Source organism: Populus nigra, chromosome 9, assembly GCF_951802175.1.
Source record: "Populus nigra chromosome 9, ddPopNigr1.1, whole genome shotgun sequence".
Classification (NCBI taxonomy): Eukaryota; Viridiplantae; Streptophyta; class Magnoliopsida; order Malpighiales; family Salicaceae; genus Populus; species Populus nigra.
This window is the reverse complement of record NC_084860.1, coordinates 4,921,543-4,936,861: the sequence shown is the minus strand read 5'-3', so window position 1 is coordinate 4,936,861 and position 15,319 is coordinate 4,921,543. Positions and strand designations below refer to the sequence as shown.

At 29.6% G+C, this 15,319-nt stretch overlaps 1 protein-coding gene across 1 annotated transcript; it reads right to left on the bottom strand.

Annotated features, from left to right (window-relative positions):
- Positions 1-2,118: 2,118 nt before the first annotated feature.
- On the bottom strand, positions 2,119-3,859 carry LOC133702555 (cyanidin 3-O-galactoside 2''-O-xylosyltransferase FGGT1-like). The gene has a single exon (XM_062126863.1). The coding sequence runs from the start codon at positions 3,740-3,742 to the stop codon at positions 2,354-2,356; it is 1,389 nt and encodes a 462-aa protein (XP_061982847.1). The 5' UTR covers positions 3,743-3,859; the 3' UTR covers positions 2,119-2,353.
- Between the last annotated feature and the right edge of the window lie 11,460 nt (positions 3,860-15,319).

The window sequence follows — 15,319 nt, the reverse complement described above, 5'->3', positions numbered from 1 at the left end:
ATTTATATTTAAAAATTAGATGCATTGTCTAGTAACATGTCATGATCTCCAAAATATTATAAAAGTCATTAGCGGTTTGACTTAACTTTTTAGTGACCGATGTCTCAGTGTAATTAATATCTTTTCATCAGTAATATTTTAATTTAACATTAAAGTATGAAGTATGTTTGTCATACTAAATCATATTTATTCTCTACGTAATAGTCATTGATTGTTTGAATAAGATTTGAAACTCCTTTCAAATCTCATTTCACCTTAACCAAAGATTTCTCAGTCAATACTATTTGATAATAGATGAAACATTTTTCTTAATTCACTTAAGGTGATGAATCCTCTCTTTATTACTCAAGTACCTTTATATAGTTCATGTTATGCCCAATATATGCCATTTTGTTACCTCAATTAAGATAACATGTAACAGGATCAAAACATAACATTCTTTATATAAGATGACTTAGAGATCTTAAGTTTAAGGATTACTTACATGACTGTCATGTGAGCCTTTCTATAGACATATGTGATCTTTCTATATAAAATTCTCATGCATGTTAGTTTAGTGTACATGTCTTATGATAAACATCTATGTATTAGTTCTAGGTATCCTTCACACCTCAACTTATGAGAATAATTGCAATTCTTTTTATAAATAAAAAAATATAATATGTATAAGTTTTTATAGTTTTAATGAATGTCTAGTATTTAAAAGAGTATCAATCATGAATATTTTAAAAACAATGTTTTGATACAATAGTAATGTTATAATTATAACAACTTTATAATTTTATTTGCAAAACATTTTTGTTCAATGAATTTTATCTTTACTCTAGATTAATTAATCTAATATTATACACTACTAGAAAATTGATAAATACAAACAAAAATACTAAAAAAATATTTCTGTTGGTAAATTTCTGACGGATATATTCCCTCAGTATATATCGAGAAAATTATATTAAAAAATTAAAATAAAATAAAATAAACGATTACGTGTCATTGCAAATCCTTTTATCCTGGATTTTGCCTTCAAGTTGAATAACCAATTTCACAAAAATTGCTATTAAATAAACAAATAATTTTAGAGTGAAAGCAAAAGGAGAATCAAAATCACCATATTTCTCATTAGCACTGTCATTGGTTACAACATGAGCATGGGGTCTGCCGAGAGAGGGGCGTCCGATGACCAAATATCCAGACTACCAAGCCGGAGGTACAAAGCTGTGGACACGGATTCGGAGTTTCGCAACAGTGTTGATTGTGATTCAACCGTTGCAAGCGCAGATCTGGTAAGTCCTAGTTTGAAAATACACGTAGCTAAACTACCTTATCAGCATGCATGCAATCAGAGCATGAGCTGAAAAGCCATTGATGATCATCTTCCTAATGATTTCTTCTTTCTTCTTCTTATATTTGTGTTATGATATTGACAGGAATGTTGCATATGCCTAGCCAAGAATAAAGACATAGAAGAAGTTAGGCAATTGCCATAGAGGAGCTCACCAGTAATCATAAATATAGAACTCTGTCTTTGGGTTATATTTGGCAGTAGATTTATATATACCCCAAAATAGGGTAGGGAAATCCTTTCCTACTCAAGGATATATATATATACCCCAAAATCTGTGCATGATTTCTTTCTTCCTGGTAATGGTAACGGTTATATACCGGTATGCATGTAATCGTACTTAAATAATGCATATATTATAACCTTGATAAAATATTACTCTCTAAATTAATAATATTGATTAAATAAATTTTTTTAATAATCTCAACTTGGGTAAATTAATAATTCATTAAATTTGTAAGATAATATACTTAGAAAAACACATAGTTCTCACTTATATATAAATTAATAATCCCCTTGTACATCAATACACATACATACTTAATTACATAGTTTTTGTAAAATAAGACTTCAATATTATTATTTTTATGTAAACCTCCAATTAGAAAACTTTACGATGTTTGAGAAAACCTGATAATAATAAAATAAAATAAAAGTAAATAATTGGTATGAGATTTTTAATTATTAAATATTTATTTTTGATATTAAAAATAAAAAAGAAATAAAGCTTTCTCCCGATTAAAATTTTACAGTATTAATGAAATATTAAAAATATAAACATAAAAGATAAATTAAATATTTATTAATAACAACATAATAATAAAACATGTAACCAACCGATTACATTCAAGAAATATTAAACTAACACCAATTACCCAGTTTTATAACAACATAGCATTTAAGGTAAGGCATATTTCTAGCCATAAGCTGCGTGCCTCTGCATAATGTGGCCATGTATACTTGGGAGAGAGAAAAAATAGAGGCAAAAACAGTTCAATTCATCAAACCGGATCACTCCAAAAGTTCATGCAACCTGTGGACAAAACCATCAACATAAGAGTTTTCAAGCTCTTTGCCTAACAAAAACTCTCTCCATTTTGCATGGTTTGCTCTCACCAATTTCCCCACTTCACTATCATCATCCATCACAGCTTTCACTGCCTCGCAGACACCATGTCTTGTAAACAAGCCATCTTCTTCACCTTTCTTGACTTCAACTCCAACTTTCAGATCTCCACCCACTACTCTTGCATTGATTATTTGGTCTCCAACATTTGGCAAGAGGACTAATTGACACTTATTTACCATACCCTCTGACAACGACCCAGATCCACAATGAGTCACGAAACATCCTACAGAAGGATGCCTCAAGATCAGCTGTTGCTGGACCCAACCCGTATAAACAAGTCCTCTTCCCTTAACTCTCTCCTCGAACCCTTCTGGCAAGGCTGACTCAATTGTTTCAGCTCCAATAGGTGGTTTGAGGACAGCGAAAAAGGGCAAGCTTGTAAGCTCAAGACCTAAAACCAGCTCTTGAAACTGATCTTTCTTAAGAATACATTCACTCCCAAAGGCACAGAATACCAAAGTTTCAGCTTTAAAGCTATCCAACATTTTGGCAATCTTTTCTTCCAAGACTGAGTTTGGTGGTTCTGGCACGATAGGACCTGCCAGAATCACAGGCTTGTCAAATTGGTCCTCAATATAATCAGAATAAGGCCCTTCCATCTCTCTACAAGCTTTGAAGGCAATAGCGTCACATTGACTTAAAGAATATATATTGCGTTCCTGAAATGAAATGTTGCTTCCAAATTGTTTTACAGTAACAGCGCACATTCCTCGAGCTTCATGAGCACGCAGCTTAATTGATGACGGGGGAAAACTCGGCGGAGGTTGCATCAAATCAGCTGCTGTCAAGCTCTCAAGTTTTCTCTCAGGACTTAACATATAACCAATGGTAGCTGGGCTAATGATACAGAAATGCACAGATTTAATACCATGCTTGCGTGACAACTCCGGCAACCAATGAGTAAAATCAAAGAAGATGAAGTGAGGATTAAGGATGCGAAGATGGTCCTCGATGACATGTTCTGTGAGATCCATCGCAGTCATTAAAAGAGGATGCAGAGGGAAGGGAACATCAGTAGTTGTTTCGGTGCCTGTAGGGAGGCCATCAACATGAGGGACAGTGATAGGAATGAAGGTTATGAGATCAGGATGAAGATTGAAAGGCTCAAACTTGGATTGAGTTTTTTTTGGCAAGAAGAAAGAGACTCTGTGGCCTCTCTCTGCAAGCTTGTTTGAGAAATGGACAAATGCAGTAAGGTGACCTAGGGCAAACCATGGATACATAGCTATGTGAAGGGCTTTGCTGCTCCGAGCTGCTATGTTGGAGCTCATTTTAGATTGCAAAGCCTTACAATTGGCTGGCCATTTTTATAAGTAGACGACTTTTAAACCTTCGCGCTAATTATGGATGCCTTTTCTGTTTTCCTCCGAGGTTTTACTTTTAAATGAGCACAGCTTTGCTGTGCCTCATATGTATTACTCAAACTGATCTATTTTAAACAGCTTTATCACGCGCTCGGTAACCGATTACTAGACAACGTGTGTATGGTTTGGAGGTGTACCGTATTTTTAAAAGCACAAATTATATCTCACTTAAGCCAAATACACACACACACACACTACCGAACTTTCAAGCCTATATATATATACACTTTTATTGGATACCACTAAAAAAGGCTTGTCGGTAGCTTTTTTTAGTGCTATCCAATAAAAGTGTGTTTATATATATGTATTTTTAAAAGCACAAATTATATCTCACTTAAGCCAAATATACACACACACACACTACCGAACTTTACCGAACTTTCAAGCCTATATATAAACACACTTTTATTGGATAGCACTAAAAAAAGCTACCGATAAGCTTTTTTTAATGGTATCCAATAAAAGTGTATATATATATAGGCTTGAAAGTTCGGTAAAGTTCGGTAGTGTGTGTGTGTATTAAAAAAGCTACTGAACTTTCAAGCCAGACACCCCTGGCTATGCAAGGAGCTTCGAAAAAGAAAAAAAGAAACGATAAGTTAGGGCTTAGGATGCTATTCTGAGGAAGTGGAACACGGCTGTCCAGTCTTTTTTTTTAACTACTATTTCAAAGCTTCAACAGAGAATGGAACAAACAAATGACCACTAGCAATTATCTCTCTCGATTGTTAAACATTTGGATCGTGAATTACTCGGAAAATTATTTCAGTTTTTTTTTAATCCTTTCTTTAAACTCGGGTTGACAGCTTAACTTGTTAATTACCACATAAATATTTGCATGAGGGGCCTGTTTCTCACAGGCATATAGCATGGGGGAAAAAGAGGTTTTGTGCAAAACAACACTGCCTCTAATGGTAATACAAGATATTACTTGATCTCAAAGCATAAGAACTCTTAGTAAAGAACGGTGTAATAAGATGTAAGGCATTAATTTCACAAGGTCATTGCTGATATGGTCTTACCGTTTTAATACCTTATAAATAACCTGTTGTCAAAAATTACATAATTATTAGATAAATTAATGAACAAAAAACTTAATTAGTATAATCAAGTAAAATAATAATAACATGATAAACTTGTAATCATAACAAAAGATTATCATGCTTACTAAAAAAATATATAAACTTGCATAAAATATTAAAATAGAAACCTAGCATACATACTAAGTATATACTAGAACTATACAAATGAAACTTAACTTCAGTATACATTTAGCAAGACTTGTACACAAAAAACCAACCATAAAACTCTTCTCTTTTTAGGAACCAAAATTGATAGAATTCTTTTCATTATCACATTTGATTATCTTGGTAAAACAAGAATTGATGTGAATCCAAAGGGTAAGAACCCTTGAACCCATAATCAAGATTGAACTCGATCAAGTAATTACTTGAACCAAAAAAACCATATCTATTGGATGAAAAACCTCGATTATTGATTATAATGAACCAAGAACCAAAGGTATAAGAATAGGACCCTTACCCATCGGTTATAACAAACCAAAAACCATAGGTATAAGCATGAATGTCACAAAGATATGATTTTTGATAAGTTTCTGAAAAAGTTGCATGAGGAACTAAGAGTAAGAGCAAACCCTCTCACACAAGTTTTATTTTTTTAATAATCAACCCATCTCTAATTAATTAAAACCTACATATAAGATAAATAATCATATTTATACTAGGTAAAATGTTCCAAACAAGGTTGGAAAAATAACAAAAAAGTTCTAAATAAAATAGGAAAAAGAATCCTAAATCAATTAGAAAACTAATGCAATTCTTATATAGTAGATTTTTGTCTTTATTGCAAGACCTTCTTAATGTCTGATCACTATAAACTTTTAACCCTATAGAAAACAAGGCTTTTAGAATCATTTAACAAAATTTCAGCTCGGATCAAAAGTTATGGGCATTAACATAAAACTGGATATTAGGATAAGAAGCCCAATTCATGTGTAAATATGAAAATAAGTCGAATCTACAAGTTTTATAGAAAATAAAGCTTAAATATCTTGAATTAACCCATTGAGTTTCCTTTAACCTTTTTAGCTCTTGACCTTGTAATAGGCTGAATTGGAATATGTAATGGATCATGTGGTGTTGTTTGGTAATTCTCATCATCCCCCCTCCATTAAAAGATTCGACCTGAAATCATCTACTTGCTTGGATGTTGCCTTATTTTTGCAAGAAATATTATTTTTATTTTGCGATTCTGATCTTCTTTTTCTTTTTTTTTTATATAAATTTCAAAGAAAACTCAACATCAAGCTAAACTAGAGAATAAGCTAGATTCAAGATATAAAAACTAGGGTAAAAACAAAATCAATAACATAGAGAAAACTAGAAAATAAGGTAAAGTTGAAATAAAAAACCTAATAACATAAATAGATAAAACCTAATTTTAAAGTCTTGCTTTGATACTAACTGATGCGAACCCGGAGGGTAAAAACCATTAAACCCACAATCAAGATTAAATATAACCTAAGAAAACTAAAATCAAGTTGAAAAGAACCTAGCTAGTGATTACCTGAACCAAAAAACTATAGTTATTAGATGATAAGCCTCAACCATTGATTATAAGGAATCAAGAGCTGATGATATAAGGATAAGACCTTAACCCATTAGTTATAACAAACTAAGTGTAAGACCCAGGTTGTGGCTTAGGGCCTAAAAGGCCTCAAGACCATTAGTGAGCCTAAAACAGCTCATAACCCAAGCATAGGGAAATCATTTTTTCTAAAATAATAAAAGAACATTAAAAGTTATCCAGTACAACAAAAGAGAAACAATGTTTAAACAAGTAGTATGACTTTTGGAGTTTTCTCTAGACAATTCCTTAAGCTTAGGCGTGAAGGCTTTTTGGTTTGGGGCTATTTGTGGGACTGGTAACAAGGTAAGATCATCCTTAACTCTTTAATTTTTAGATTATGAACAGTAATTTTGGCATGCTAGGGCTCGATGAATGAATTTGGGGTTAGAATGATTTTGATGTTTTTGATGGAATCGATTGTGGAGAACTTGTTAGAATGTTTTATAATATGTATCTGGACTGTATAGGGTTGGGATAGAACTATTTTGATGTTATTGAATGTGTTGTTGAGATTGGGTAAGATCAAAATAGATTGCAAGTTGAGATTCTTTAGGATTCCCGATCAAGCGGTCGACCGATATAAGTGAACCGATCGATCGGTTGTTGGATATAAGACGCGGTCAATCGTTTGGGTTATGGTTGGTTGACCGGTTGGGGAAACAGTTGTGAGGTAGGCTTGTTTTATTTTAAACAGTCAAACAAATGAAGAGGCAGTCGATCGGTTGGTTAGCATTTTCATTTATGTCTTAGTATGTTTAGTGTTTAGACTTCTTCTTCGATCTGTTTTTTTTTTAGTATCTCCTATTTATTCATTTAGGTTCTACAGATACTACTCTGGTTAAACACTAGTGATTTATTTGCCTCAGTTTCGAGTCTTTTGTTCGATTTGCTTCTACTTTCTGGGTGAGTGGAATGATTTTTATTATGCATTGTATGTGTGTGTTGGTATGAAATGATGAGTATTATTGCTATTGTTGATTATATAAACATGATAACTTATTGTTATTTAACACAAACATCATGTAAACTAAATATAAAGCCATGATAAAGGCTATTGTACGACACTTAAGTAGATCTATAGATTGTTTTAGGAGAATTTTACATATGACATAACTCTTTTATGTCACAAGTTCTAAGATACTTCTAACATTTTAGATGTGCTATCTAGATCTATAAGATTATCGTAGTTGTCTAAGTTGAACTTGTTTTGACATATTCATTGAAGATGAGTGTGTAATACTTGATGACAAAGTGGAAAGTCTTTTACTTAGTGAGGAAGGTGTTCGTTCTTAGAAGATCATGTAATCACTAACCTCATATCATGTTTGTCCCTAGTGATAGGGTATATTTATACATCCAGTTTTTTAATATTTTTCATGTAGAAAGAGACATATCATTGTATGGAAAAATTGGTGCTTATCATTGGTTGTGGAATTGGCAATCCATTGGAGAAAAAAAGGATGCTTGTCAATTCTAACCAATGCTTTTCATATAGAAAAAAAAAACCTATTGACTAACCATGGTGGTGTGTTATGCATAAGCCTAGGAATATAAAATAATATTGAGGAGCGTGTGATGCTTACCATTGGTGGAGATGTAGTTAATTATGATGTGTCGTACACGTCATTAGTAGAAATATTGGCGAAGAAATAACTATTGGCATAAAAAAATTATGTACATAGATGAATAAAATATTGTGTGCATGAAAACTTTATACATTGATTCCTAAGAACCTACAAAAAACATATAAAAGAGCATATTGGGGATAAAAACCAAGGTAAGGTGTCGGGTTAAGCTAATGATAGAAACTTCAGTCGTTGGGCCACCTAAATAGCTGAAAAAAATCCAAGGATTTGAGCTCACCAATTTGTGAGCCCATCTTATTAAATAATTTGCTAGCTATATTAAAGCATCCAAAAAAAAATCAAATATCATTTATATGGGCAATAAATTAACTATAAAGTTAGCCAATAATCTAATATAATATGGGAGAAGAGAAAAAATGAACTAGGTTTTATTTCATCAAAGATCATATTAAATAGAAGATTGGAGTTAGTATATTGCCACATATTCAAGTAAGTGGTTGATATTTTTTTACCAAACCATTACCCTTCAAGAGCTTTGAAAAATTAAAGGACATGCTTGGAATGAATGAAGTTAGGTGTGAAGGAGAGTGTCAACATACCTAGTTTGAAAAGAAGTGTTGAAAGTATAAAGCTAGATTTGTTTTAGGTGTGTTTGTTTTGTGGTTATGGTTGATGTTGAGGTTGGATACAATCCAATTATGCACAAAATTCAACTACAAAAGTTAGTTTTTCATGTTTTTTTCTAATTTTTTTGGTGGATCTCATGCACAAACCTCAACCTCAATTACAAAAACAAACAAGCTCTTAAGGTTATACTAGATAGATGATCTGCATTTTGCAGAGGGCTAGGCTGAATTTTTTGTAACATAAAAAATATAATGTTTAGGCACTGCTAGCGTGTTTTAAAGAAGAAAAAAAATCATGACTCGAGTCATAGACCCTACTAGATTATTTAAATAAGATCATTTCATTTAATTATATGATAAAAAAAAAACAACAACAACAATAAATAAACCCTAATGGGAGATTAAGTTGTTTGATTGATGTTCTCATTGATCTGAAAATCCTTCCATGTAAGAAAGTTACAAAATAGGCAAAGTGGAACTATATCTTTTTATGAATAGATTGCTACAGTGTTTTAAAAAAAAACATATGAAACTTTTATTTTCACTAGCTTGTGCATTTTTATGTATAAATTTATCTTTGGAAGCATCAGATTTTGACCTTGGAAATTGACAGAATTTCCAACAAAATAAATCTTAATTTTTAAATGTAAGAGAGTTGGATGATATTGTTGCATTAATAAGGAAAACTTCTACATATGATTGATTGTTGCTCAAACTGTTTTGTTTCTCTTGATTTACAAGAGCTACTCATATGTCCCTTATTTGAAGGGACATGTGTGTGTGCGCGCGCGCTTGTGTCATCTTTGTTTTTCATGTTTTTACTAGCCTATATAAATTGTTTCTCTTTTGTTCTATACATGTTATTTTCTCTTTTTAACCTATTTTGTTTCCCCTAGCAAGGTCACTACCTTTCCAACTCTGTATGCGATCAAAGAACTTCAACCAAAGTTATGGATTAACTATTAATAATACTCATATTTTGTGATGTGGTTTCTTTACCTCTTAGACCTGCTATTCTCTTTTGTTCATTGCATGTTCTTTTTTTTTATCCTCGCAAAAGCAACAAGAACAATGCCTAAAGGTCGTTAACAACACTTTTTGTTAGAACTTTTGTTATTATTATTATTTTGATGGGTCATTGAACCACTTTACTCTTTCATCATTGATAATGGTTCCTTTACATTTCATCATTGATCCTTCTCTTACATGTTTCAACGATGCGCTTGTATATTATATCATTTTAAATCATTATAGAAGTGAGATAACCCGCTCGCGGTGTAAGCATGAGCACCTTATCTAGTGAAATATAAACATCATTTGTCTACAACAATTTCATATAAAATTAACACATGCAACACCTAAACATCAATAATAACTTTCTAACATATAAAAGAAAAATAAAACTAACTTTAACAAATAAATCTTGATTTGAAACTTATAAGGTGTTATCCTATAATTTTAACCTTGTAACATGTGGGTTTTGTCATATTAAGCCTTAGACTAGTAAAAAAAAAAACAGTTAGCTATTTTAACTTATGACATAAATAGAACAAATAACATATAAAGAGATCGAAGTTTAATAAGTCGGTTGAATGTTTTTATAGTTTGAAAATTTAATGTGAAACAAAATTAATTTATAATTTTAAGTGTGAACTTATTTTGAATTTAAATATCTTAGAATCACTTTCATATAAAATCTAAATAAATCAATCTTAAAATTATGTTACAATTTCATAATATTTTACAAATTATATATAAAAAAGACTTTTGAAATAACATGGATCTAGCTCCCCTTCAATTTAAAAACAATCTAGTTTCCCTAGTTCTTGTTATTGATTTATAAGACCTTATTAAAATTTAATCTAATCATGTATATCTGCCTAATCATTGCAACAAAAAGAGAAAAAAAATATTGTTTTAAACTCCTTCCTCTTTCAATTGAGCTAATACATAGAACTATTTTATAAAAAAATGATTTCTCATAAAAATAACACTCATTATGCTTATAAGCTTTGATTATTACTATTAAACTTGATCTGGTCTGACAAGTTGTCTTACGATTTAGCTATTTTTTCTCTTAACTAAGCAGGGTGTAAAAAAACTCAACTTAGAGTTATATTGGTCGACTTAGCAAGTCAACCCGTGATCTAATCAACCCAACCAAAACTTAGTTTGACTTAAAAAATTTAAAATGATATTATTTTGATTTTCTTAAAAAATTATTTTATTAATTTAAATCAACTCATTTAACCAATAACCTAAACCTTACACTAAGTTAGCCTCATGTTAGCTTTTGTAAATATTGCCTTTATATATATAAAAGTATATTAGTTTGTGCTCTGCTGCGGATTGAACTAATATTTTTTATATATAAAAATAAATTAAGAGCACGGAGAATTTTTTTAATAGTGTTATTAAAGCTGACCAAATAGGTTAATTTTGAAATCTTTTTACTTAATTTTTTGTCTAACTCAAGTTTTTTATTAAATCATGTGAGAGCTAGTTCAACTTAAATCTATCAATTTCATAGGTCCAATGCAATTTTAATAATCGATAAAAATACGACTTAACTTTTTAAAAAAACTTCAAGATGATAATTTTTTTTATAAAAAAAATGAGTCAATGACAAATAGGATCGACCTCGACCTCCCTATAACTCGGGTCATGGACTCTATTGGGTTTAATAAATTTTTTTATAAATTTTTTATTTAATTATATGACAAAAATAAATGCTTACAAAATTACGCGCCAACCTAAAAATAAACGCTTATTTGAGACAATTACCCCTAGAAATAAAAAAAAAAATCAATAATGCAGTCCATTTCTCAACCAATTCAATATTAAATGATAAAATTAAAAAAATAAATTAAAAATGATTAAAAGACCAAAAACAAAAATAAAATCATATCATATCGGTAGGTAAACTCGTCAAACCTGTGAATCGGGTAAGTCGGGCTAGTACGCCAAACCTGTGAACTGAGTTATGGACTCCACTAAGATTATATTTTTTTTCAAAACTATTTTTTATTTAACTATATGATAACAAAAATATATGATTGCGAAATCAAACACCAACCCAATACCGAGATGAACCTCATAAAAGGCAAAACAAAACCAATTATAAAATTGAATTCTCAATTAACCCAGTATATAAGGATGAAAAAAAAACTAATTTAAATAATTTCAACTTACTAGACCCACAAACAAAGTTAACCAAACAAACATGTGAATAGGTCCATGAACTTTATAAAGTTTAATGGCATAATTTTTTCTGAAATTATTTTTTTAACTTTATGAAAAAAATAGACGATAAAAAAGTGAAGTTCAATTAAAAAAACACCCCACCAAACTCGTAAATCAAGGCAACCCAAGTTGCTTTAGTAAACTCGTAAACCATGCTAACCTTATAGAAAGGAGAAATAAAAATAAATAAATTATGAAGCTAAATTCTCAACCATCTCAACATTAAAAGATGAAATCGACAAAAACAAATTTGAAAAAAAAATCATAATAAAAATTCAAAAAGAAAAAGAAAAAAGAAAGAAAGCAAAACACTGTAGATTACTATTGTTATTCACAATGCAATGTGTATAGGTGAACAGTAATTTCCTTATACCCTTTAATTTTTGTTACTTTATAAAGTTTAATAACATCACTTTTCTCTAAAACTATTTTTTTAACTAAATGAGAAAAAAATAAACCATAAAAAAAAGTCAAGTTCAATTAAAAAAAACTTGCCAAACTCGTAAAACAGAGCAATCTAGGTTACCTTGACAAACTCGTAAACCACGCCAACCTCATATAAAGGAAAAATAAAAAGAAGCAAATTATGAAGTTAAATTCTCAAAGATGAAATCAACAAAAATAGATTTGAAAAAAAATTATAACAAAAATTCAAAATATATATAAAAAAGAAAGCAAAACATTGTGAATTACTATTGTAATCCACAGTACAATTGTGTTGGGTGAACAATGATTTTATTATTTTATAAAGTTTAATAACATGATTTTTTTTTTGAAAAATATGTTTTTAACAATATGAGAAAACAATAAACTATAAAAAAACCAAGTTTAATTAAAAAAAAACCCACAAAATTCATAAGCTGGGGCAACCTAGGTTACCTCGATAAACCTGCAAATCACGCTAACCTCATAGAAAGATAAAAAAAAATTACAAAGTTAAATTCTCAACCATCTCAATATTAAAAAATAAAATTGATAAAAATAATTTTAAAAAAAATCATAGTAAAAAAATAAAAAAGAAAAGAAAATGAAAAAAGAAACATGTATTTAATAAAAAAAATAATGTAAAGAAAAACTATAGTAATCCATCTTAATTTGTGATGAAAAATAGTGTTTTCCCACATATTTTAGCTTTTCATTTCACACGCACACACATTTTAAAAGGCGTGGGGAAAGTATTGTAGCTTTCCCCACATGTTTTTTTTTTTGCTTTTTTTTTGTTTTACATGTTTTTTTTCTTTTTTCCCTAAAATTGACTTCTTCTTCTTTTTTTTTGTTTTTTTATTTTTTATTTTTTATTTTTTTTTTCAAAAATATATTTACCAATTTTTTTAAATATTGAACTAGTTGAGAATTTAACTATGTATTTTTTTAAAAAAAAAAACATTATGAATTGCCACAATATTTTCATACATGGTTTTTTTCCTTTCTTTTTATGATTTATTTCTTTTTTTTTAAATAGTCCTTGTCGATTTTATTTTTTTCATATTGATCTTGTTAAGAATTTAACTTCTTAGTTTTTTAAAAAAACAAATATTGTGGATTGCTACAGTGTTTTTCCCACATGATTTTTGTTTTGCTGCAGTGTTTCCCCACATGTTTTTTTAAAAAAAATTATCTTTGTCGAATTTTTTTTTTAATATTGAGCTGGTTGAGAATTTAGTTTTAGCTTTCCCCATATGTTTTGTTTTTTCTTTTTTGTTTTTTTCCCAAAAATTGTCTTTTTTTTTTCAGAATTGTTTTTTTTGATTTTTTTTTTACTATTGAGCCGGTTGAGAATTTAGTTTTTTAGTTTTTTTCTTTAAAACACTGTGAATTGCTACAGTGTTTCTCCACATAGTTTTTTTAATGATTTTTTTGTTTTTTTTTCTTCGGATTTATCTTTGTCGATTTTATTTTTTTCATATTAAGCTGATTGAAAATTTAGCTTTATAGTTCTTTAAAACACTATGAATTGCTACAGTGTTTTTCCACATGATTTTTGCCTTGCTACAGTGTTCCCTACATGTTTTTTTTTATCGATTTTTTTTTAAATTGTCTTTATCGAATTTATTTTTTTCATACTGAACTGGTTGAAAATTTAGATTTTGAATTTTTTTCTTTAAAACATCGTTGATTGCTACAATGTTTCCCCAAATGATTTTTTTTTTTATGATATTTTTCAAAATTATCTTTATCGATTTTATTATTTTTAATATTGAGCTGGTTGAAAATTACAACTATAGATTTCCTCATGAAACACTATAGATTGCTACAGTTTTTTCCTTCATGGTTTTTTTTCCTTTCGTGTTTTTGTGATATTTTCCAAAATTTTCTTTGTTGATTTTATTTTGTTAATATTGAGTTGGTTGAGAATTTATATATTTCCTCACAAAACACTATCGATTGCTACAATGTTTTCCTACATGATTTTAATATTGAGCTAATTGAGAATTTAGCTTTAACTTTCCCCACATGTTTTTTTTCTTTATTTATTTATTTTTTTTCTTTTTTTTTCAAAATTATCTTCTTCTTCTTTTCATTTTTTTTGTGTTTTTTTTTCAGAATTATTTTTTCATGTCGATTTTATTTTTTTAATGTTGAGCTGGTTGAGAATTTAGCTTTGTAGTTTTTTTCTTTAAAACACTGTGGATGGCTACAGTGTTTCCCCACATGATTTTTTTTCTAGAATTGTCTTTGTCGATTTTATTTTTTTCATATTGAGCTGGTTGAGAATTTAGCTTCATATTTTTTTCTTTAAAACACTATAGATTACTATAGTGTTTCCCCACATGATTGTTTTTTAAATTATCTTTATCTATTTTATTATTTTTAATATTAAGCTAGTTAAGAATTACAACTTTAAATTTTCTCATGAAACATTATAGATTGCTATAGTGTTCCTGCTTGATTTTTTTCCTTTGGTTTTTTATGATTTTTTTCAAAATTATCTTTGTTGATTTTATTTTTTTAAATATTAAACAGGTTAAAAATTTAACTTTGTAGTTTTTTTAAAAAAAATATTATAAATTACAATAGTTTTTTTTATATAATTCTTTTTATAATTTTTTTCACAAATCTATAATAATACACACTTATATCTGAATGTATGTATCTTTGGTGGTGGAAAGCCTTTCGTCTTTATGGTGCCCCCAGCAATCCTATGGCCATCTCTGTCACGGTAAGTACAATGATATTTTGGCTTTTGGCTTTTATTTGAGCAGAGAAGGCTGCCATAGCTGATTGTCACGTATGAGCTGATGGAGAGTTGGAAGAATTGTGGATGGAACGTCGTCGTTCTTCTTGTAGTTGAAGTTAGCAAGTGGAAAGAGATCCGTTAAGATAATTGGTACCGTACCGTTTGGTAGGGTCTCATTTACCCGTTGAAATTAATAAAATCG

Bases quoted from the DNA above. Each gene is read 5' to 3' on its own strand.
- LOC133702555 (XM_062126863.1), bottom strand. From the start codon at position 3,742: ATGAGCTCCAACATAGCAGCTCGGAGCAGCAAAGCCCTTCACATAGCT.